The sequence below is a fragment of the Fistularia commersonii genome, chromosome 10, assembly GCF_037954325.1.
Source record: "Fistularia commersonii isolate RoL2024-O1a breed Wild chromosome 10, RoL_Fcom_v1.0, whole genome shotgun sequence".
NCBI lineage: Eukaryota > Metazoa > Chordata > Actinopteri > Syngnathiformes > Fistulariidae > Fistularia > Fistularia commersonii.
This window is the reverse complement of record NC_141293.1, coordinates 20,082,580-20,104,032: the sequence shown is the minus strand read 5'-3', so window position 1 is coordinate 20,104,032 and position 21,453 is coordinate 20,082,580. Positions and strand designations below refer to the sequence as shown.

The 21,453-nt window shown below is 44.6% G+C and overlaps 2 protein-coding genes across 2 annotated transcripts; both read right to left on the bottom strand.

Annotated features, from left to right (window-relative positions):
- Positions 1–1,587: 1,587 nt before the first annotated feature.
- On the bottom strand, positions 1,588–9,519 carry spsb3a (splA/ryanodine receptor domain and SOCS box containing 3a). Its single transcript, XM_086154284.1, has 7 exons — positions 9,328–9,519; positions 7,671–7,884; positions 6,695–6,875; positions 5,669–5,856; positions 5,422–5,524; positions 3,477–3,602; positions 1,588–3,336 (listed from the first exon to the last, which is right to left on the bottom strand). The coding sequence occupies exons 2-7, from the start codon at positions 7,794–7,796 to the stop codon at positions 2,945–2,947; spliced, it is 1,116 nt and encodes a 371-aa protein (XP_086010410.1). The 5' UTR covers positions 7,797–7,884; positions 9,328–9,519; the 3' UTR covers positions 1,588–2,944.
- A 2,680-nt stretch (positions 9,520–12,199) lies between these two features.
- atp6v0ca (ATPase H+ transporting V0 subunit ca) lies at positions 12,200–19,048 on the bottom strand. Its single transcript, XM_086154283.1, has 4 exons — positions 19,031–19,048; positions 18,658–18,848; positions 14,320–14,503; positions 12,200–13,402 (listed from the first exon to the last, which is right to left on the bottom strand). The coding sequence occupies exons 2-4, from the start codon at positions 18,731–18,733 to the stop codon at positions 13,198–13,200; spliced, it is 465 nt and encodes a 154-aa protein (XP_086010409.1). The 5' UTR covers positions 18,734–18,848; positions 19,031–19,048; the 3' UTR covers positions 12,200–13,197.
- Positions 19,049–21,453: the final 2,405 nt, after the last annotated feature.

The following is a 21,453-nucleotide window of genomic DNA, read 5'->3' as shown; positions in this document are numbered from 1 at the left end:
AGTGGAAAAGTGTCCAGCCCCTCTAGAGAGACCTGGTTCCAGAGCCCAAGCCATGCGTCCAGGTGAGTCCGACTGTATCTGGCCGGAACCTGTCGGCCTCGTGAACCGGCTCAGAGTCTTTCCCCGGCAGAGAGGTAACCTTCCATGTTCCTAGAGCCAGCTTCTGCAGCTGCGGAGGTTCACTCTCTATCACTCACAAACTGCTGCTGATAACGGTTGCACCGCTTGCTGACATTTTTTCCCTGCTGTCACTCATGAAAAAATGTCTGTAGACGATGCAGAGTCGAAGCAGAATGAAATATCAGGTGTGTAGAACTCAAAACACAAGGTTCCAGGTTACCGATGAGTTTTTGGTAAACACAGCTATCATGATATGTGCGTTGTTCCTTGAGATGTTAAAACATTTGAAGCATGGCTCATCAGTTATTTTTCTTTTAAATATGATTATTTCTTTAACCCAAATTTCTGAAGAGGAAAAACAATTAAAACTTTTCATGACTAAAGAGCAAAATGTGAAATCAAGGAAGTCTGGTACATATTTAACATTCATTTTATTTTCAGCTGAAAATCATGCTGATAAGGTATACAGAAAAAGGCAAGTAAAGGCCTTCACATACAGTATTATAATGATAACATGGTATAGAAGAAACACTGACAATATTCCTATGTACAGTTTAATAGTAAGAAAAAGTGCTTGGATGCATCAATGTGAAGACTAATACAACGACAGACAACAAATATACACCCGCTGGACAACTAACAACTTCTGAGCTGTGACATCGATAAATCTAACAGGGGTCGGGGGTGTATTATCAATCAGGGATCCATAGCCGTCTGGTAGCTTCACCACACATATTGACTTCCCCTGAAAAACATTACCACCGAAAATACTCGCTATTGCATAGTACCTTAAGACTGTGCATTATTCGGACGTGGATAAACAAATGTAACAAACCCCCGCAGCTTTACACATTTTAATACTCCAGGCGAAAAAGATGAAATACAGCCTTCAATCAAATTTCTTTTTTTCAGTTTTCTGAGCCTTATTATGCTCAAAACCCCACTAATCTGTGGCTTTACTGCACCTAAATATTGTCATTTAACTGTTCCAATTTAAAATTTAAGTGAAAAAGTAGGAAGATCCTTGTAAACATGGACTCCAGCATCCCACTATCCCGCATTTGGTCCAATAATCAGTTATGTGACTAACGTCCGAACTGAAACGACATACGTGATTGTCAGTAGACATCAGTACAACATGGGAGCTCACTTGTGAAACGGTCACATTTCGACAGAGCCATTTTGTTACTAAGCACACAGTACGAGCCAAATCACACTCCGGTGGAACACAGCTGAAACTTTTAGAGCACGGACAAAGCGTGAAACAGAAGAGAGGGAGTCTAGATCTTTTTCTAGACAGCCAGCACGGGATGGTTCAGGAAGAGATAGGAGTAAGGCCTCTGGAAAACTAAAAGAAATGCTAAAGAAGAGCAATTACAGGTGCTATTTTTCTTCTTTTTTAATTCATTAGTTTTTTTCAGCTGACTTAAAAAACAAAAGAAAAAGGATGAGGTGTACCAGCAGTGAGGTTCATGGAAACCTGTGGCAGTTTCACTTTAATGTCACATGTTGAACAATTTCACTTTATCTTCTGAGACCTGAGCTGTTTGTTACACATTTCAAACATCTGTCTGTCTGTCTGGGGTCAGCGGGACCTAAGACTGTATAGAAAAGTCATTTCTGGCCTCGAACAAAACTACGGTGTTCTCAGATGGAAACTATTGGTTTATTTTAGCTTAATCCAATAACACCAGGTGGGGAAAAAAGTATAAAATGACTTCTTCACTTAATTTGCCAGTGTGCCGTGGAAGAGGCATCAAAAAATGTCAAGTGGGCCACCTGCAGCAAGGCCTAAAAAGTTTTACTTCCTAATTAAAAGCTTTGTCGTAGGTTTCCTTTGCATTTTTTATGTTTCAAATACTCATGCCATATCAAACACCAAATAGTAATAAACATTAAAAACAGTTTTACCCATAAAAGTTAATGAACCAATTTTATCTTGGCAATACTTTTTTTTTTTGCTGCGGCAAGCAATCACAACAGCTTCTGTTTAAAATAATGACAAAGTGAAGTTGAATAAAATTTAAAATATAGGGAACATAAAATGTAAGATCCCGAATGACAAATCTGGTTTACAAAAGTTAAAAAAAGCAACTTAAAACAACATAAACGACATAAATTAGAAGAAAGAAAATCTGGTGCATATAAAATCAATTGGCTTTTCTCAAAAGAAAAAAAAAAGAAAATACTTTTTGGAAACATTTTAGTTCCTTGAAAGATGATGGAATACTTTCAGTATTCAGAGATAGTAAAAGCTGCAAAGTGCCATTAGTTTGGGTCTAAACCCAACAATTTTAGATGCAACGAGAACTTTACGGTTTAACTTCACGGATTCCTACGTTGGCAACTGAATGGCAAATAAACACCGACAACAGGTCACGGTTTTCTCTGATACTGCATTAAAAAGGTTAAGATCAATATATATGGATTGCATAAACGATGAGAACGATGTCTGTTATTTGGAACCGCTTCCAAATAAAAGACCACAAACACGGCCTCGCGTTGAGCCACTCCTCCCGTTCATAGGTTCATGAGGGACAAGAGCTCCGGATGGCAAAGCTAACAGCGGATCTTTCCGGTGGTGGATGAGCCAGTCCGGATGCTGCGCGAGCGAGGAGCGTGACGATGTTTGCATGGCGTGAGATTAAAATCACAGTAAAGAAGTGCAGGCAGAGACGCCGCCATCACAGTTTTCCGTCTACATACCACTTCTCTTGCTTAAACCACGACAGGTTGAGACTTACACCGAGGAAAGGTTGAGGCAGGACGTAACACTAGATTAGATAGGACAGTGTTTGAGAGGAGGTAGAGTCAGTGGGTCTGGTCATGTCCAGCGGCACCTTTTCCTCTGGCAGGCCTCGGGGTCGGACGTGCACCCCTCCGAATCGCTTTCAGAGGACGACGGCGCGGCCAGGGGGGGCTCGGGCAGGCAGGGGGGGCGCTCGGGCTCATCCGGTGCGTATTCTGTGCCGCCGCTATTGAGACTGAGCACCCAGCCCAGTTTGTTGTGAAGCAAGTGACGAAGGCCCGGCGGCAGAGGCAGGACGTCCAGGGTGTCTATACAGTGCGGCAGGAGCTGGCGGAGGCGAGCGCAGCAAAGGTACAGCAGGGAGGTGGGAGCGGAGCACGACCGGATCACCTTCATGCTGCTCTTTGCTGCCGTGGAACACGCCATGGGATAAAACCGCTTATTTTGGAGCTCTGTGGCAGCCACCCCTACAATGAGAATGAGCGGGCGAAACCTTTATTTCAACTGAATTCCAACTGACTAAGCGCCCACAAGCTATAGATCGTTGTCATAATGCATATTTTAATTGTCTACAAGTCTATCTATCCATCTGCTTTCCAGCACTCACCTATACACTTGCGATTCTTGAAGAAAGTGAGCGTGCCATGCCACGTGTCCAGGTGGACCCCAATAATGGAGCCCTGTCCAAAGCGTGAAGAAAAATTCATCTTGTCTCCTTTATGGTGCAACAAGCCTGACAAAAGACAGAAAGATAAAGTGAGAAAACAAACTCATTTTTGGCAAACTTCTTATGCTGGATCAGATCCATCTTTCCTTAGCAAACAATTTACCATCCACCGTTTTATTAACAGTACACTTACTGTAGGTTAGAAAGTGCAAATCAAATCTAAACAACTTTCTCCCACTGAACACATTTCAACTTTATTTTTTTTGTTTTAGATTGACTAAGATTGAAATGGCACTAGCTCACTTTTCAATATATTGCAAGCATTTATGGGCAGATCGCCTTGAAGCCACGCAGGAGCGGAAAAAACGACACTCTTCTTTATCGAAGAGTGTGGAATATTTATAACCAAGAAACTTTAAGATGCTGTTAAACTGAACGGTTTTCATGGAGAGCCGGCTGTGCACTGTGATACTTCTGCTGACATTCACAACAAGCATAATGTCTGCAATGTGCAGAAGCAAACATCACCCTGCATCTTTGCTTGAAGAGACAATATTTCCAAGACTTAAAATGTATTTTTTGTTAATTTTAGATAATACTTCCTTACAGACCCCCATTGGCAAAATTCAGGACTTCACTTAAACAGGCTCAAATTTCCTTAGAAAAATGTTTAACATGAGATTGCTGATGTTATTGTTTGCACTTGTTGTTACTAAGGGGTCGCCAAACTTTTCAGTCCATAATGTCAAAATGAAGGGGCCAAAAACTAGTACGCCTTACCTAGAGGCAATGATAACAAAAAAGTAAAAAAATTATAATAAAACAATACAGCAATTACGATAGCATTCCAATGACACAAAAATACACCTAAAAAATGCAATAATCTTTTCAATTTTTTTCATAAGGATGGCAAAAATAAGCTAAACCTGGAATAACACAGGAGGTTTGGGGGCGCAGCGGTCGCAGCACAAAGGACCCCGAGTGAATTCTGACAAGGGGACGTTTCTGTGCACGGTTTGCACGTTCTCCTCGTGTCTGCATGCATTTCCTCCCACGGTCCAAAAACATGCAGCAGATTCAGTGGGAAAAATTGGGAAAATTGCCCCGAATGAGTGAGTGAGTGAGTGAATAATGGTAGTCCGTCCTTGTACGTGGCCCCGCCACTGACTGGCGACCAGTCCAGGGTGACGCCCGCCTCTCGGCCCATGACGGCTGGGATCCACTCCAGCATCCCCCGCCACCCAGAGTGCAGGATAAGCGGTAGAAGATGGAGGAATTGATGGAATAATACACTGAGTGACACTTCAGCTGCTCCACAAAAGCACTTCATACCTTCTACACTCCCACTGGTGAGTGAGAAATAAAGTGCTGGGAGTACTATTCAGTGAAAAGGTGCCAGATTTTATAAACACACTTAGTTTTATGACAGCCAGCAGCCACCATATTCAGTTGATTATTAATATACTGCCCCAAAAAATAAAGGGAACAGTTAAACAACACAATGTAACTCCAAGTCAATCACACAAAGTGTCCACTTAGGAAGCAACACTGGTTCATTTGGACTTGTTTTAAGGACTTTGGATCAGAGTGTGACTCCAAATCCAAACCTCCACGGGTTCATACGTTTGATTTCCATTGATCATATTTGTGTGATTTTGTTGTCAGCATATTCAACTATGTAAAGAACAAAGTGTTTGATAAGAATATTTCTTTCATTCAGATCTAGGATGTGGTATGTTTTCGTGTTCCCTTTATGTTTTTGAGCAGTGTATGACATGGGATTTTCTACTGATAGATCTTCAGGCAGTGGTGCAACTCATTCTGTCTCTCCAGACAGCACCGAAGCTGCCATGATTCTTCTGAATACTGGTGCGCTGTCTCTTACCGGTGTAAGAAAGACCCCAGCTGTCAGCATCTTTTCCCAGCAGGCTGCAGAAGGTGTGCCTGTATTTGTCCAGGTTGACGTCAGAGGTACCAATACCAACCATCTGCAGTTATGGACATTTGGAAGAGCAGATCCACATGGATTTTAAAATAATGCTTATCAATGACGGCTTCGGTTTGATTCATATGTTCCTACGCTTATGGTTTTCTTCAGGTAAGGGAGTGCGTTAGCAGATTGGAAGTGTTACCATGTCTGTTCCATACACCGGGGAAGTCATCTTTATCTCCCAGAAGTGCTGACCGTCAGCCAGCTCCTTGCAGCCCCGGATGGCCGCTGTGCCACAGCTGTACTCAGAGTGGAAGTTCACTTTGCGATTGTCGCAGCTCAGTAACGTTGCCGTTGATCGGCTGCCGGCGTCCCACACCCAGTCAAATTCTGTAATGACACAACACTCGTCATTTACGGCCGAGCTAAAGTGGTAGTTTAACACCTTGGTGTTCCTGGGTCTGCCCGCTCCAGTCCTGCTGCATTGCATGTTGCTTATGTCTGCAGCGAGGCATCACATTCCAAAGTAATTCAACGGTGATTTATTTGCACGCACATGCTGAGCTGATCATTGGATATTGAGGTTTGTTCTTCAGTCATGGACGGGAAGCTTTTAGCAGTTAACTGATTTCTTCAGGAAGGGGTGGATATTCAGGAGTCAATCCCTTCACCAGTTATGATTTCACAGATGAGTAACGCATTTCATGTTTCTGAATGTTTTGCTATCTGCTGTAACGATCATGTAACGGCTAGTTTTCTGTTCCTGTTACAGCCCATACCATCCATATGAAGTGATGTCATAAATGAGTTACGGCCTGACATGTATTTAGGGCGTCGTGGGGCAGGAGGTAGAGCGAGCGTCTTGGGAAGCAAACATTCCTTGTTGGATTCCCGGCTCCTCCTCGTGTGTCCTAGTGTTGTTGAGCACCACACTGAACCCCTAACGGCTCCCCTGGCAGCCTACTGCTCATGGTTCATCCATGATGGCTTCATTGCAGAGAACAGATTCCCCATGACGGATTGATAAAGAATAAATTATAATTACGATTATTATTATCATATTTCATGGTAAAACCAGGTTCAATTAAGTCTTCAAATCTGACGTTCAGCCCCAAGGCTTCTGTTTGAACAAATTACTGACCTATCTTGTGGAAATAAGAAATATGAGTTGAGCAATAAAATGCATGCGTTTGCAGTATTGACCCTTGTCACAGCAGCTCGACTGTACCTTGATCATCTTCTCCGCAGTGACAGTCTTTCACTTGATGGAAACCTCGTAGACGAGGGTTGTAGCTAGACTCAGCCTGGGAATCGCAGCCACAGTACGACTCTCCGGTGACGGGCACCGCACTGGGGACCGGAGGAACCATCATTGCTGAAAAGTCTGCCTCCGAGTCTGAATCGCTGTACTGGAAAGCAAGAATGCGGGGTGGCAAGCCCAGTCAGATGTCAACAACATGGATCACGTAACAACATGGCGGTTTTGACAACAGCCTGACACATGGCAAAATCGGGCACTGCATTTGAAAATAAAGCATATCTGGAATTTGAAAAATGGGTGACATTCATGTTCTAAACGCATTTCATGTATTATGAAAGAGTAACACAAAATAAGGGTGTGAATGAGGCTCTGGATCTCGATTCTACACACGATAGTAGGGAAAAAGAGCACTCTCTGGATGCATATGTATGCAAAAGATGCAAAAGAAACTTTAATAATCAGTAAGAACTGAACATTAGCCTCGAGCAAAATACTGGGAACAATGCCAAGCTTAAAGCCCCACTGAAGTCAAAAAAATTATTAATATTTTCATCCTGTTTTCTACAGCTGAATGTTGAAGTTTCATATTGTAGTGCTGTGTGCTTCACTAAAAACATAATAGCAGACTTCAATATTATGGATTCTTCAATGGCAGAACAGAGTAGATTGTATTCCAAATTCAAATAATGCAGCTCAAAACATGCCAGACGCATAGAATTAGTTGCAAAATAATGTTTTGTGTTTGGAAGGAGCCTTGGGTCTGAAAGAAAAAGCGAAGGTACTTTTGCTAGCCGGCATTTGTTGACACATCCAGCCTCAAACCTACAGTAATAAAACCGTGCGATCTTGCAACTGAGTCCAACATACTGTGTTGTCCACTGACATTCCAACATTTTGAAGAGCTTGAAACCCAGCAGTAAAAAAGAAGCAGTTTTTCCCTCACCTCCAGACGCTCATAACCATATTCTTCAGTTTCGGAGGCCAACACGAGGGCTCGGGCATCGGCGTCCCGTCGGATTCCTCCCCAAACGTATCGCCACGCACGACTGTTCCTGCTCCTTCTGGACATGGTCACAACAGTCACGCCGCTAGGAGAGCTCACCGCTAGGTTTATACTCCGACTTAGTCCAGATGTGGAAAGAACAGCATCCGTCCAGCTGAGTGAACAAACCGGGTGACAGCGTGTCCTCAGAAGCATTGAAAGATACATGCAGCACCACACAGTTTTGCAAATACTTGGCTAGGAGAAAAATACATCAACTTGTAACATTATCGGAAGGGTCGACATTGGGAATATCTAAAACAACCAATTTTGCAATCCATTGGCGTTCCCGTCTTTGTCCTCTTTACATCACCTACTAACCTCCCCACCTCTGTTCTTCTCGACCGGCTTTCCTTCGTCATCCCACTTTCCTTCTGTTCTCCTATCTTCACCCGTCGACTTCTTCTAATTAACCCCCAGTCTTACTTTCCCCCTTTTCTACTTCCTCCTTGTCTACTACTTTCTCTTAGTTTTCTTTTCTTCCTCCTTGTCTACTACTTTCTCTTAGTTTTCTTTTTTGCAAACAAAATATGTTTATCTAGGTATCTGTGCGCCGCAAGGTTTCCTTGTGTTCCGAACCTTCTTTAATATAGTAGACATGCAGCTCAACATTGATTCTACGACCCATGTTTCCCAAACTACTGTTTAAATATTTGCAGACAATAATGTCAATGTTAGCTCAAATTGAGAGAATGCAAACATTAAGTGGGTTGTCGCGTCAAATATCTTAAACAAGACAAGATTCTTGCAATCCGACTCATGAACTTTTTCAAGATACAGATTCAATAGTTATGAAGACAGACATTTATTTCAGATTATCCATGGCTGTAGAACAACGTTCTCATTTTCCTCCCACACGGTGAAAAAAATAACCAAGCAGTTATTTTCAAGTTGTATCTTCCAATACGTAGCACAGTGACGGACTGCATGGTTGTGACAGTTGGGTAAAAAAAGGACCGAAACCTTGCATGTACATATTATATTTCAGTCACAGCAAACAATCCCCTTCGGAAAAGCCTCAGATTATATTCGAAATGATTATTAAACTTTAAAGGTCATAATGAAATGTATTACGCGTGCTGTTAAAATATTCTCACAAGCAATCACATACTGTCATTTCCATCTTCCCCATCAAGTATTGCTGTTCGATCGACCTGTTCGAAGTCGATCTTTGGTTAGTAGTTAGTTAGTTGCTGGTTTGTTTACATGCTTCTTCGTCAAACACGGGATGATCCTATTTCTCTTACCGAGCTAACCGCACAGGCTAACGCTTGCTAGCTTAGCGCATATGCACTAGTTAACGTGTTAGCCGACCATAACAAGGTCAGAGGCATCCCACCTGAAGTAAAAAGAGCGGCTTTAAATCGGTAAGTAGGCGGACACGGTGACACGTAAACTGACATGTCCAAATTGGCGGTTTATTGCTCCTCCAGCCGTTTGGTTGGCGGAGGCGCGGCGACCATGCTAGTAATGCAGCCTTAGCGTAAACTAGCTCGTTAGCTTTCATTAGCTGCTCGCGGCTGTCACCGCTGTTGAAAACAGGAGTCGCTAACGTTACCTGGCCGCTGTTCACCGTCAGCATTCACGCAATAGTCACTGGCAAGACGCCGCTACGCGAAGCCGCTTATTCCTAGACGGTGTCACAGCTTAGATGAATGAATCTGCTGGAACACCCCCTCTTCCATGACCCACTTTCCGCCAGCGTGAGCGTAAAAAAATACCGAGCGGCTCCTCGGAGCTGCGCCTCCACCGGCTACTTGTTGTTGATGGGGAGGGTTGCATCCAGACAGACTCCTCTTTTTTTATTTCTTGTTCGTGTAACATCGATTTTCCCCCTAAAAGACCTTCAGGCAACAAGGTCAACAAGAACGGGACGTTGCATTCAGCCTCGTCCCCCAAATGAAACCTTTTATCGTCTAAACGCCTGTGACGTCAAACGGTAGTGTGATGACATCATAGCGCGGCGGGTGAAGTTGTCCGAGTGCGCCTGCGCAGCGTCGTAGTAGAACACCATTTTAAAGGGGAAGACGTCATCATACAGCCCGTTTCCATAGCAACAGCAATAGCTGAACTTTACGGAGGGCGACGATGGAGCACAAATAGAACCGGACCAAAAGCTGTCATTTCCAGTCAAAGAGTCGAGAGTGGCAATTTCACGACTTATTATGCCAGTAGCCCAAGAGTACAACACCATTTGAGAAGTGTAATTACAAAGTGGGCTTTTACAAGCAAAATCGTATCTGTACAATGGGATTTTTTTTATCATTTAATCCCTGTGAGACATTATATGACGCAACCCGATTGAAAGCAACTTTCAAAAGCACATCCTTTTTGCAAATTGAAGTATTTGCCTTTAGGTTTAGAAAGCAAAAGTACAATTCCATCTTTTATTGAGTCATTTCTTATCTTCTATTCACCGACAAAACAGAAGTCAAAGGACCTTTATAATTCGACAACATTTCTTTTCAAAGCCCCAAAAAGGTCAGCATGGAAAGTATTACTATTTACACTAGTATTGCCACGATGTGAAAGTAACCATCGTGGCAGTATGACAGTGATACGGCATGCTTTTACATTATACAGAATTTCATATTCTACAGATGTTGTGCCGAAATCCCAAAGTAAAATGGAGCGATTGACTTTTTTTCAAACTCATTTTATATATTGATCTTTTGTGGATTCATTCCTGCAGCATTGAAGCTTCTAACAGTTGAAAATCTTGCTTCACATTCAAATGCATTTCTAATTTTAATTGGAATGGGTGGACTGTAAATGACTTTTCATTTCTGTATACTTAACATTAGTTTGTGCGGCAGAGTGACCTAAATCTGTATGGAGAGCGTAACATCATTTATGCATGTAACATGTTTCACATTGGAGCAGTGGGTTAGTTGGAACTTATATTTATCACAGTGAACTATAAAAATGCTTCTTTTCAGGCTCCATAAAATGTGGTTGGCTTTGAGGGGCACGGGGGGCTACTTTATCACGTCTTCAACAAATACGTTCAAATTAGAAGCACCTAAGCTTGTTGCAAATGTTTTTTTAATTTAGATCAAACCTACATCAATACATAATAAACACTGCTGAACACTAAAAAGCAAGTTTGAACCATAAAAATGGATGAGTTTTGTGTGTCCTGTTTTTTTTTTGATTTGTGTCATTTGCTTTTCCTGCAACAAGCATGTTGCAAAAATAAGTTTCCAGACATGAAGACAACAATTCAAATTTGGGAGGAATGCAGTATCAGGTGCTGAAGACTCCTGCACACAATTTCCTCATAGGGGGACAGAAATGAAGAAATCAATGGCTCAGACAAACAAGCAGCTTCCGTTTAAGGGCAAAATATAACTCGGGCTCACAAGAGGTCGACCACTTTTGTGTTTGGTCTCGCCTTTGGCGTCTCCTCATAGCTGTGCCTTTCTTTTTTTAGTGCTTTAATTCTAGAGTTGTTGCTTTTGGGCGTGTGTTGGTTTCTTGTTTTATTCTATGAAGGGTTTTGTTAACTCCGGCTTGTTACAGAAGTGTGAAAGTCAGGGTGGAAAGTGCAATGGAAAGTTTTTGATGTACATGCCATTTATTGAAAATAGACTTTCACTTGACTTAAATGTGGTGGACAATGTGAAGAAACAAAATATGAATATTCAAAGGTCAGTGTCCTATATAAACACTTTACTGTATTTACATGCATGTTTATAGGAACAAATGCATTTTAATGTAAACATTTAGCAAAAACTCAATTGCGTATTTATGACAACAATCAAAAAGGTCCCCTAACAGAGGAGGTGTCCCATGCAATGGTGAAGGAGTGTAATATTTAAAGTAGAGATCAAATGAATGCCATCAGATTCATAATGAGAAGTGACAAGAGCTGGCAAGTGAAAAGGAGAAGAAAGCGATTCTGGACAGCGAAGCAGGAGAGGAGAAAGGAAATTGGAATCTTAAAAATTCTGTCTTGGTTTTATGAGGATCATCATGTCCCTAAGGGAAGCTAAGTCCTTATAATCAAAAGTACAAACTACTGATTCAACCCTAATGTGAATGTACACCTAAAATTAGCGTGTAAAATAACTTTTAAGATTACTGATATTACATTTTTTATGTTATTCATTGAAAATAGGATGCAGTGTCCCAGGAAATGACTTTCTGCTAAGTTGTACATTTATAATTCTTATGCGCCAAGTTAAGAATTCCTTATTTATTTTAATATTAAATATTACCGCAGAATAATTTTCTTTTGCCGCAAGGGGCAAATGTACTGGCCAGATCATATGAACCAAAATATATACAATGATGTGCCGTAATCTCTCAAAACTGACTTCTGACTGCTTAGAATTAAACTGGCTTATTCAGCAAATAGAATGCCTTGTTAATATTGTGACTATTGTTACATACGGCTTTTATTTTCAAAATAAAACATAAGAACAGAGTTCTGGAGGAGGTTGAGTTTTATTTGGAAATTTGACAAGCATGGCTGAACAGTGAGCTTAAACAAACGAAAAACCCAAACAGAAATCAAGACAGCAGCACTACAGGTTAACGATACCAGTGTTTGAGAATATTCAACATAAATCCTTTTATACCCATTATGCACCCATATCAATTGCACACACGCGTACACATGCTCGCTCACTCACTCACACACACACACACACAAACACACTCACACACCCTCAACCACACAAACACTCAACTCCATATCAACATGTGGACATCCTCCATTAATTAATCACACTACATCCAGAGGAATTTCAAGCACTTAGAACAATTACCCACAGTGCAATTCATCTAACTATACACAGATAATTTATATAGATTTTTATGTATATAGGGTCTTCAATAAACAGTATTCCATTTAGACAGTAACATTGAAACAAAATCCTCTCAGCGCTTCATAAATAGTGGAAAAAAAAAAAAGTCTTGACCTCTCCTCGCCACCATGATTCAAATATGGTCCCCAAAAGTAACACAATAAATAAAATACTAGTGTGCACGGTTCCTCCGCAGTCTTGGATAAAAATGACAAAACCACTAAGGGAGAACAGAAGTCAGGTGAGGGGAGCGGCGGGCGGGGGGGCGGCGGGGAAACGTTGATACTCACAGCACAGACTGGTTACTACATAATACAAGGGTGGGAGGAGGAGGAAGGGCTTCGGACCACCGTACAGGATAAGATCAGACAACGAATCGGGCAGACGGTCCACACTCATCCCACAACAACCAATACATCTTCATGCCTGTTCTGTACACCGGACCTGACACGACCGGATGGCTTTGGACAATATGGTGAGACGGCATCTACCGGTGACGGAGCCGACCGCTGCCGTCCCATCCTGTCAGACCCAAAGGGTGTCATGGAAGAAGGTGAAAATCGATTTGTTCTTGCTGCTTGATGTGGAATGGATAAGATGGTGGGGACGCAAACACTTTATTTTGTAGACAAGATGAGAGCCACGATCAGGCCGTAAAGCCCCAGCACCTCGGCAAAGATCAGGATCAGGATCATGCCCACAAAAAGCCGAGGCTGCTGGGCGGTGCCTCTCACGCCCGCGTCGCCGACAATGCCGATGGCGAAGCCGGCCGCCAGGCCGCTCAGCCCCACGCTCAGACCGGCGCCCAGATGCAGGAAACTCCTGGAGGCGGAGAAAATATATGAGAAAATTGAGTCGTGAGTAAAAGCCACAGCTAAAGTTTAAGGCCAGCAGGATGCCCTCAATGTATGTATGTATGTATTAACAATGTACCGTCACGGCATCATGTTTGCCACGTTTAACTGTCGGTAGTGTCGGGCTTCTATAAAAGGCTTCTATAAAAATGAACACACACACGGAAAAATCCCGTCCGTCTCGTGACGTCCATGTCAGAAGTCATCTGCCTAATGCGCTTACTGAAACCATGCGGTGGTCTAATGCTGCCATAAAAGCACCAAATCACACCGCAAGCGCGGAAGGCCTTTCGATGAGTCATTCGACAATATTCAAATAAAATGGAAGAGAATGGCAATAATGTGCATTTATTACCGGGTCGCACACTTTTAAATCCAAACTTTTAACAGATCTGTGTCATCCTGAAGAGAACGTGGATTTAGCTTCACCCAGTAAATATAATTATGTATCGACGTGACTGATAAATCACAAGACCTCTAGCGACCATTTAATATGTTCTATTCACCAAACTAACAAACGGGAGTAGAACGGCAGCAATGCTTTAAAAAACGGTCCCCAAAATACAAGCGGGTTAAACTGAACTCCTGAGAGCGACATCCTAACACAGTATCCTGCGCTAATACAGGAGAATTGCTATTGCTATATTAATGAAACTTCTGTTTTGAAGCACAATGTTGAATTTTTGATGATCAAGTCCTTACTTGGACTATTTTTAGTTTTCAAACCTTATTATCTTAAAGAATTCTATTAGAGAAAAACTGTACAACAGAGATAATGAGCTTCTTAAGTGCACGATCAATCACACATGAGTGTTTATAATACACAGATACGCCGTGTAAGAGACCGTGAGAGAGTGTGTGAAATGCAGTCCACCTGACGCTTACTTGTAAAGGGTGACATTCTCTGAGATGTTGTTTGCTATCAGCACCGCCACCACCAGGCCGTAGATGGCGATGATACCGGCCATGACCACGGGGATGATGGACTTCATGATGAGCTCTGGCCGCATCACCGACATGGCGGCGATGCCCGTGCCACTCTTCGCCGTTCCGTACGCCGCTCCTAACGCTGGCCAAGAAAGAAAGAAGGGTGTTAACGCTGTCCGTGGCCACAACAGCCACGTTGAGTTTTCAAGTGAAAACCTCCATGCCAACCGGAGACGTTTCGATGGGGCCGATGTCACGCCGGGGAACCCCGAAGGACCGACCCGGCTTCTATTTTGTCACAAAGCCAGAGTTCTACAAAAACAACTTCCACTGATAGAGCGTCACTTTTCTCAACGCTCGCGGTGGAGCGATGTTGTCAATCGTCTTTCAAGCGATACCGTACGAACGACAATACGACACGCTAAGAATTAAATTTCAAATATTCTCCATCTGAAACTCCTTATTGTGACAAGAGTCCTGTAGGCAACGTAAGCTATTTCTCCTACTAAACTCAGATTAGGAGGAATTAACAAGCACCTTTCATAACATGTTTTTTTGTTTGGTTCGATTTCGGCCGACTCAACCTCGCCTAATCATTTGGACCAAGTAAAAGGTTCTACGTTTTCTTTCCCCGCTGAGAGCAAGCAACGAAGGCGATCAGAAAACTTATACATTCCAGCCTCTCGATGTACGATGCCATCTTTTTCAGCGAAGCCTGACCGCAGGGGGGCTGCAGTTTTTTGCCTGTAGGTTTTAAGCCGGGACAATCTACAGTAACACGGTAGCCCGGCAACGGGCCCATATTGTGCGGCTTACAACATTCAGGATTTGCTGAGCGTCTCAGACGGCGGCTGATTGAGGTCTACGTGGCGGTGGATTCAACGAAAGCTGAACAATGTCTGCTACTCTTCATCACAGCACGTGTGTGTGTGTGTGTGTGTGTGTGTGTGTGTGTGTGTGTGTGTGTGGTGCATCAGCACGTTGCATCAACTTCATATAGGGACTCGGCGTAATATACGATAAAAAAAACAAGACAATCGGCGACAGACCAGCACCACAATGGGAGAAGAGATTAGGACAATCCACGGTGTTTAGCGGCACTAAGCCGTGTCTGGAGATTATATATCAGCACACTTTAGAGTGAGTGAATCACACCTAACAAAGCAGATCTGTCAGGCTCTGTTATGTACGGACTATTAAAATGTTTATCAACTGCTCAGTCAGGGCACAATACTGAGTCTCAAAGCCATTCTGAGCAGGCTGCTAGTGTGTGTGTGTGTGTGTGTGTGTGTGTGTGTGTGTGTGTGTGTGTGTGTGTGTGTGTGTGTGTGTGTGTGTGTGTGTGTGTGTGTGTGTGTGTGTGTGTTGACTATTTAATTGACTATTATTTCGGATCCACAGCTTGGTGGCCTGCCATCATTTAAAGTGAGGCGAGGAACATTGTGATTCGGACGGTGGATACAGATGCCACGTACTTCCATCGTCTTTTAAGCAAAATCCTTCACTCCTGGATGTGAACCGCAAAAGCTGACATACCGAGTTTATTTTGGGGGAAAATAGGAATAATGGGCAGTAGAGAAAAGGTCTCACTATTAGTGAACATCATAAACCTGCACAATGTGGATCCCTTGAGATTCCCAATGTACTGTTACTAGGGAGGGAGTTTCTTATCCGGCAAATTACTTTAAAAATAAAATTCAAAAGTCAAACTCTGCACAGTCATTTTTTTCTGCACATTGAGACTCAATAATCCAATTGTAGGAAAAAGGAAGAAAAACATTTGAGAGTGGAGACCAAAGCATCACGACACAAGGGGGAACTGAATTATTAGCTTTCTGGTAAATTGGTGGAACAACGTTCTACTGCTGTGTAACTGCTCAATGGAGAAAACAACAAGAGAAAAACAGTTTAAGAAAATCCTGGTCACGTCATCTTTCCGTACGGAGGGGATGGTCGCTGCAGACCAGTGAAGGCTCACACACTCTACAATGGATTTATTGTCAAAAAACACCGGCAGTTACAGAATACGACTGCCGATGTTTCGGGATAATTTAGAATCCAATTCGATCTCGTGGATTTGATTTATGAGGCATCACTTTTTAGTTCTGCTGAATCCACGAGCGGCCACACTATCTGAACACTCTCGTTCCAGAAAACAAAACAAAAAACACAAGGCATCAAATATCTCTCATCTATCTCTATCTGACTAAATGGCCACATTTATTAAATGTACCTGAATAAAATGAAACCCATTCTAGGAACGGGTCGTTTTTGACATCCACCATCTCCATTTGTGTTATCCTCGCTTTAATTCTTCACTGTAATCTGTGATTAATTTGAAATCAACCTGTTTTTCCTTCCTTGTGCGACTGAAACCTAAGTGTTTTAGACGGGAACACAACATGCATCTAAGCAGCTACCAGTGGGAAACATTCACATCACGTCACGTTAACAGACTTAATCCAGCGCCACACGGCCATCTGCTCAGCTCTGGGGTGACTTAGTCCAGATCCTACCAGTCCATTTGCTTCTACCTGGCTGGAATCGGAGCTGCCAGGCAGGAGGAGCAAGGAGAAGGTGGATGGAGGTGGTGAGAGAGGATATGAAGGTAGCTGGTGTGAGAGGAGGATCCAGAGAACAGGGTGAGATGGAGAAGGTGGATGGACGTGGAGACCCTGAAGGGCAAAGCCCAAAGAAGAAGTAGGAGAAGAAAATGTGCTTCTACCCGGCTGACATTAGCGACCACTGAAACAGTGAAACACCCATGTGACGTACATGAGATACACCAGTTTTCAGACAGTGTTTAAGAAAACTGGATAATAACGGTGTCACTGAACGTTCCCCTTTGGCCAGAATGTTTCACAAACTGGCTCCTTCTTCCCATGAAAACGGGCCGGCCTTCCGAGGAGTCCTGGCTCGTCGGCTCGGCGCGCTGCTGTCCAGCCGCCTGACACGTTTGCTTCAGCTCACCGGTGATTTAACGGCGGCTCGGGCTGGTCAGTGTTTCTGGTAACACACCTGGATCACACACACATTTTAAATGCGTGGGACCACAATGCCATTGCATTGAATCTTTTGTATCTACACAGTTCCTTGTGGACACGGAGTGCAGAAGGTGAGCCGGGATGTTACTGTGCGTGAGGCGGAGCGTCCTGGACCCGGAGCCGGTCAACGGCACCGACACACACGACCGTTGGCAAACATTTCCGAGCCTTCGGGTGATATGGGAGGAAACCGGGGTTCCCCTGAAGGAGGAGCAAACTCTGGAAGGGTGACCTGAGGCCACACAAGACACCCTGCACTGCTGCTGAACCTGACCCAGTACAAGTCTTCAGACTGAAATGTCACAGAGTAAAAACGGAGTGGATCTTTTTTCAAGAAAGATGTTTTTAGGTTATTTGACAGCGGAAAGCTTTGATTATTATGTACCAGAGGCAGCCTTCTTAATGCACAGTGGGTGGAGCTGGAATGTCAAGGTTCTACAGAGACCTCGGCAGCGATTCGGGGAGAAACCGTAAAACTGCTGCACAACTGGAAGCCGAGCGATGCGTCCAGAAGCGGCGGTGAGACCGAGTGTGTCCGAGGCCGCTGCGGGCCGGCGGCCGGCGGCCGGATCACTGCGTCTCCGCCGGAGAGCGCGGGAGGAAGCAAGAGACGCACACGCTCGGCGAGGAATCCCATCCGGGAAGGAAGGGATGTTACATCATGGTCGTCCTCGGCCACGGATGAGGAACCCGTTCTGCGGCGCGGCGCGGCGCCTCCCGGGGTGTGGGAGCTCCGGCGCGCCGGACGCCGATGACGGCACACATTTCCCCGCTCAGAAGGCCCGGTTCTCCGGTCAGAGCGCCGGACGACCACATGGATCCTCTTACGCACGGATATCCGCACCTCGACGCCAATTCATGAACGATCTCACGATGGCCAACAGAGATGACCTCTGCGGCCGCCGCGCGGCTCGGCGGTCAGCAGCCGCCGCCTCGGCGTGACAAGCGGCCGCCGGTCGGTCGCTTGCAGCCTCGCAGCTTCCGGCCTGCAGCTTCCAGCTTCCGGCCTCCAGCCTGCAGCTTCCAGCCCCGCAGCTTCCAGCCCTCAGCCTCCGGCCTCCAGCCTGCAGCCTCCAGCCTGGCGCTTCCGGCCCGCCGCGTCCATCCTCCGGCTCCGTCCCGCATCCAGGGCAGGTGTGCGCACCGCAACCGCCGCGGGCTGTGAGAGGCCTTCCGAAGTGTGACATTGTGGAGCGGCTGGCGTGAGCCGCGGAGTGTGTGTGTGTGTGTGTGTGTGTGTGAGTGTAGTTACCGCTGAAGACCATGGCCGCCGAGGCTCCCATCACTGCGAAGAAAGGCGAGTACTCGGGGCTCTCCTCAGAAGACATTCTGTCTCGGTGTTCGCGGTGACCTTCTGTCTGGTCGTGCGTGTGCGTGGAAAGTTTCCCGCTCGGCAGCTTCGGCTTCGGGCGGCTCGCGACTCCGGAGGCTGCAAGGACGTCGCTAGCAGCGGGAGCGCCGGTGTGGAAGAGCAAAATGGCGAAACGGAAAAAGTCACATGACCGCTCCCATCCGAACGAACCACTCCTGCCGGTGGAGGATGCGACCGACACGCACACACACGCACGGACACACGCACGCACACAGACACACACACGTCTGAATATGACCGATGTTTCTCCTACATTGCGTTGAAATCACGAGCAGCGATATTTTTGAAGGCACTCCGAGGCCACTGATGGTGAAGGATGTCGCCGCGCCGTGCGTGGCGCGCAGTGGTACGGTCTGCCGCGGGAGCCTTCCACGCACCTCGGGCGGTTTCGGCGTGTGCACGTCTGAAAAGGAATCGCCTGGTTTAGTGGTGGAAACAAACCATCCATGCTTTAAAACATCTTTTCAGAGCGAGGGGCGTCTCGGCACACACTCGGGCCGCGGACGCGCACGGAGCGTCGCTGCAGCGCGGAGACGCTGCAGCTCCCGCGGTGAGAAGCTGCAGCTCCCACGCCAGGAAGCTGCAGCTCCCACGGTGAGAGGCTGCATCTCCCACGCCACGAAGCTGCAGCTCCCACGCAAAGAGGCTGCTTGGACGCATCTTCCTTTGGCAAAGTGTCGCCTTGGAATAGATGATGCAGCTTTTTGTTGTTTTTTTTGTTTTCCCACCAAAAAAGACCCCACGGGGTGTCACGGTGTGTTACTAGAAGTTATTTCCCTGCATCACAGGACGCGTGGGACGAGCCGCTGCCTCTCTGCACCCAAGCCATGCTTTGGCGAAAAGCATCTACATGTTATATGTTGTCAAGTCGAATTCTATCAAAGTGTGGCCTTGCAAAGCAAGTGTTCCTGTGAGAGGACACACACACACACACACACACACGCACACACACACACACACGCACACACACACACACGCACACACACAGACACGCACACACACAGACACGCACACGGGCCTCCTCAAGCTGTGAGGAGAAACACCCCCCTTGTGGAAAGGCTTGCTTTCATTCCAGCGCCCTCACACCATCTGGCCAAAGGTTTCAGGAGTTCTTTTCCCAGGAAACATGTCACTCTTTCTTTTTACAGGGACTCAAAAAGAAACAGCAAAACGTTTATTTCCATCCCCATGAGTCCATACTGACAAATGTATTTGAGACAGAAGTTGCCTCTGTGTCACAGACGCTCCGATAGCAAGAGATTTCTAAAGGATCAGTGATAAACGGTAGTTTATCAGCGGATCCATCATTTTGACCAGATCGGGTTTAACCTTGAAACATTTCCTGAAATGCATTTATGTCATGACAGATAAAATGACTTGCAGTGAAAAACGGACGCGTTTGTCCATCGTAGAAAAAAATGAAGGCAAATCTGGTTTGTCTCTTGTGCTGTCAATAAAAGTCAAACTCATTTTAAGATGATCACAAGGAAGTCGTACATTCAGATCGAATGCAGAAAAACTGTAAATCACAAGATTATCCAAAGGGGAAGATGATCGATTATTTCGTATTTTATCGAATTGATTTCCACTATTTTTCAACCAAAGTGAAGCGGGCTGTGAATTGACTAAACATTAAATAACAGATCAACATGTGGTTGCCTTTGCGACCCTGAACTCTAGAGTTGGATGACAACCAGAACAAACTTCTCCAAAAAACAACTTCTCCAGATCTACCTTTCAAATTGACGGCGATGCAGCTGCACGAGGCAGGAGTTATTAAACCTCTAAGGGCCCAAGTCTGCAAAAATAAAGGTGTTAAACATCCAGAGGACCACAAGGTGAATTTATTCTAGGTTTTTGTAAGTAGCTTATTAATGTCTTGCCATGTATATATCATGTAATTTCACAACAGTAATTCGTTATTTCCTTTCTTCCTCGGTGAAGCATCTTGTCAGTTTTAGATTATATTAATGCTGATACGGAGAACTTTTCTTGTTGGAGTAAAGTTGATCTCCTTTTCTGAGATTTTTTTTTAGGTAATGTTTGTCAAATCATCTTAGAAAAGGAAATTGAAGGTGACCGGACAATTAGAAAAAAGGCTGACATCTTTATAGCTTTGAGATATTTTTCTTCAATGGTTTTAATGGTTAAAAGACATAGATTTTTACTGTCGACTTCTTAGAGTAGGTGAAAGCGGGCGGTGCACGTGAAAAGTGTGCGCACACACACATGACCGCCATCGGCCTGCATCTTCCACCAGTCACTCCCACTCATGTGACCTGGAACTGCTGAACAAACCCCGTGTCTTTCTACGCCTCCTCAGCTGGATAGCAGGTTTTTTCTCTCTGCTCATTGAGTGATACAAAATACAAAAGACCGTCCATTTCTTCCAATAAACGCTGAAATGAATAGGTGTGAATATTGTCCAAATCATGGGGAAAGTTGGTCCTCTCTCACTGTCCGATGTGAAACTAGGCGGCAAATGTACACAAACCATGAAAATACACGTCCATTACAGAAGAAGAAAATGCTGTCCGTTTTCTACTCAGAACAGAACGTTAGTTGGAAATCACATGAAAATTGGACAAAAAATCATTGAAAAATAAAATGAAAAACAAGAATAAATCAAGCCGGGGTTAAAAGTACCTTAGAGACTGCTGCTAAACTGCAGAGACG

Coding starts and splice junctions, on each gene's coding strand:
- atp6v0ca (XM_086154283.1), bottom strand. CDS start 18,733: ATGTCTTCTGAGGAGAGCCCCGAGTACTCGCCTTTCTTCGCAGTGATG. Junction 14,504..18,657: donor GGCGGCCATGGTCTTCAGCG/GTAACTACACTC, acceptor TTTCTTGGCCAG/CGTTAGGAGCGGCGTACGGA. Junction 13,403..14,319: donor GAGAATGTCACCCTTTACAA/GTAAGCGTCAGG, acceptor CTCCGCCTCCAG/GAGTTTCCTGCATCTGGGCG.
- spsb3a (XM_086154284.1), bottom strand. CDS start 7,796: ATGTCCAGAAGGAGCAGGAACAGTCGTGCGTGGCGATACGTTTGGGGA. Junction 5,525..5,668: donor CGGTGTATGGAACAGACATG/GTAACACTTCCA, acceptor CCATAACTGCAG/ATGGTTGGTATTGGTACCTC. Junction 3,603..5,421: donor CTGGGGTCTTTCTTACACCG/GTAAGAGACAGC, acceptor GTCTTTTGTCAG/GCTTGTTGCACCATAAAGGA.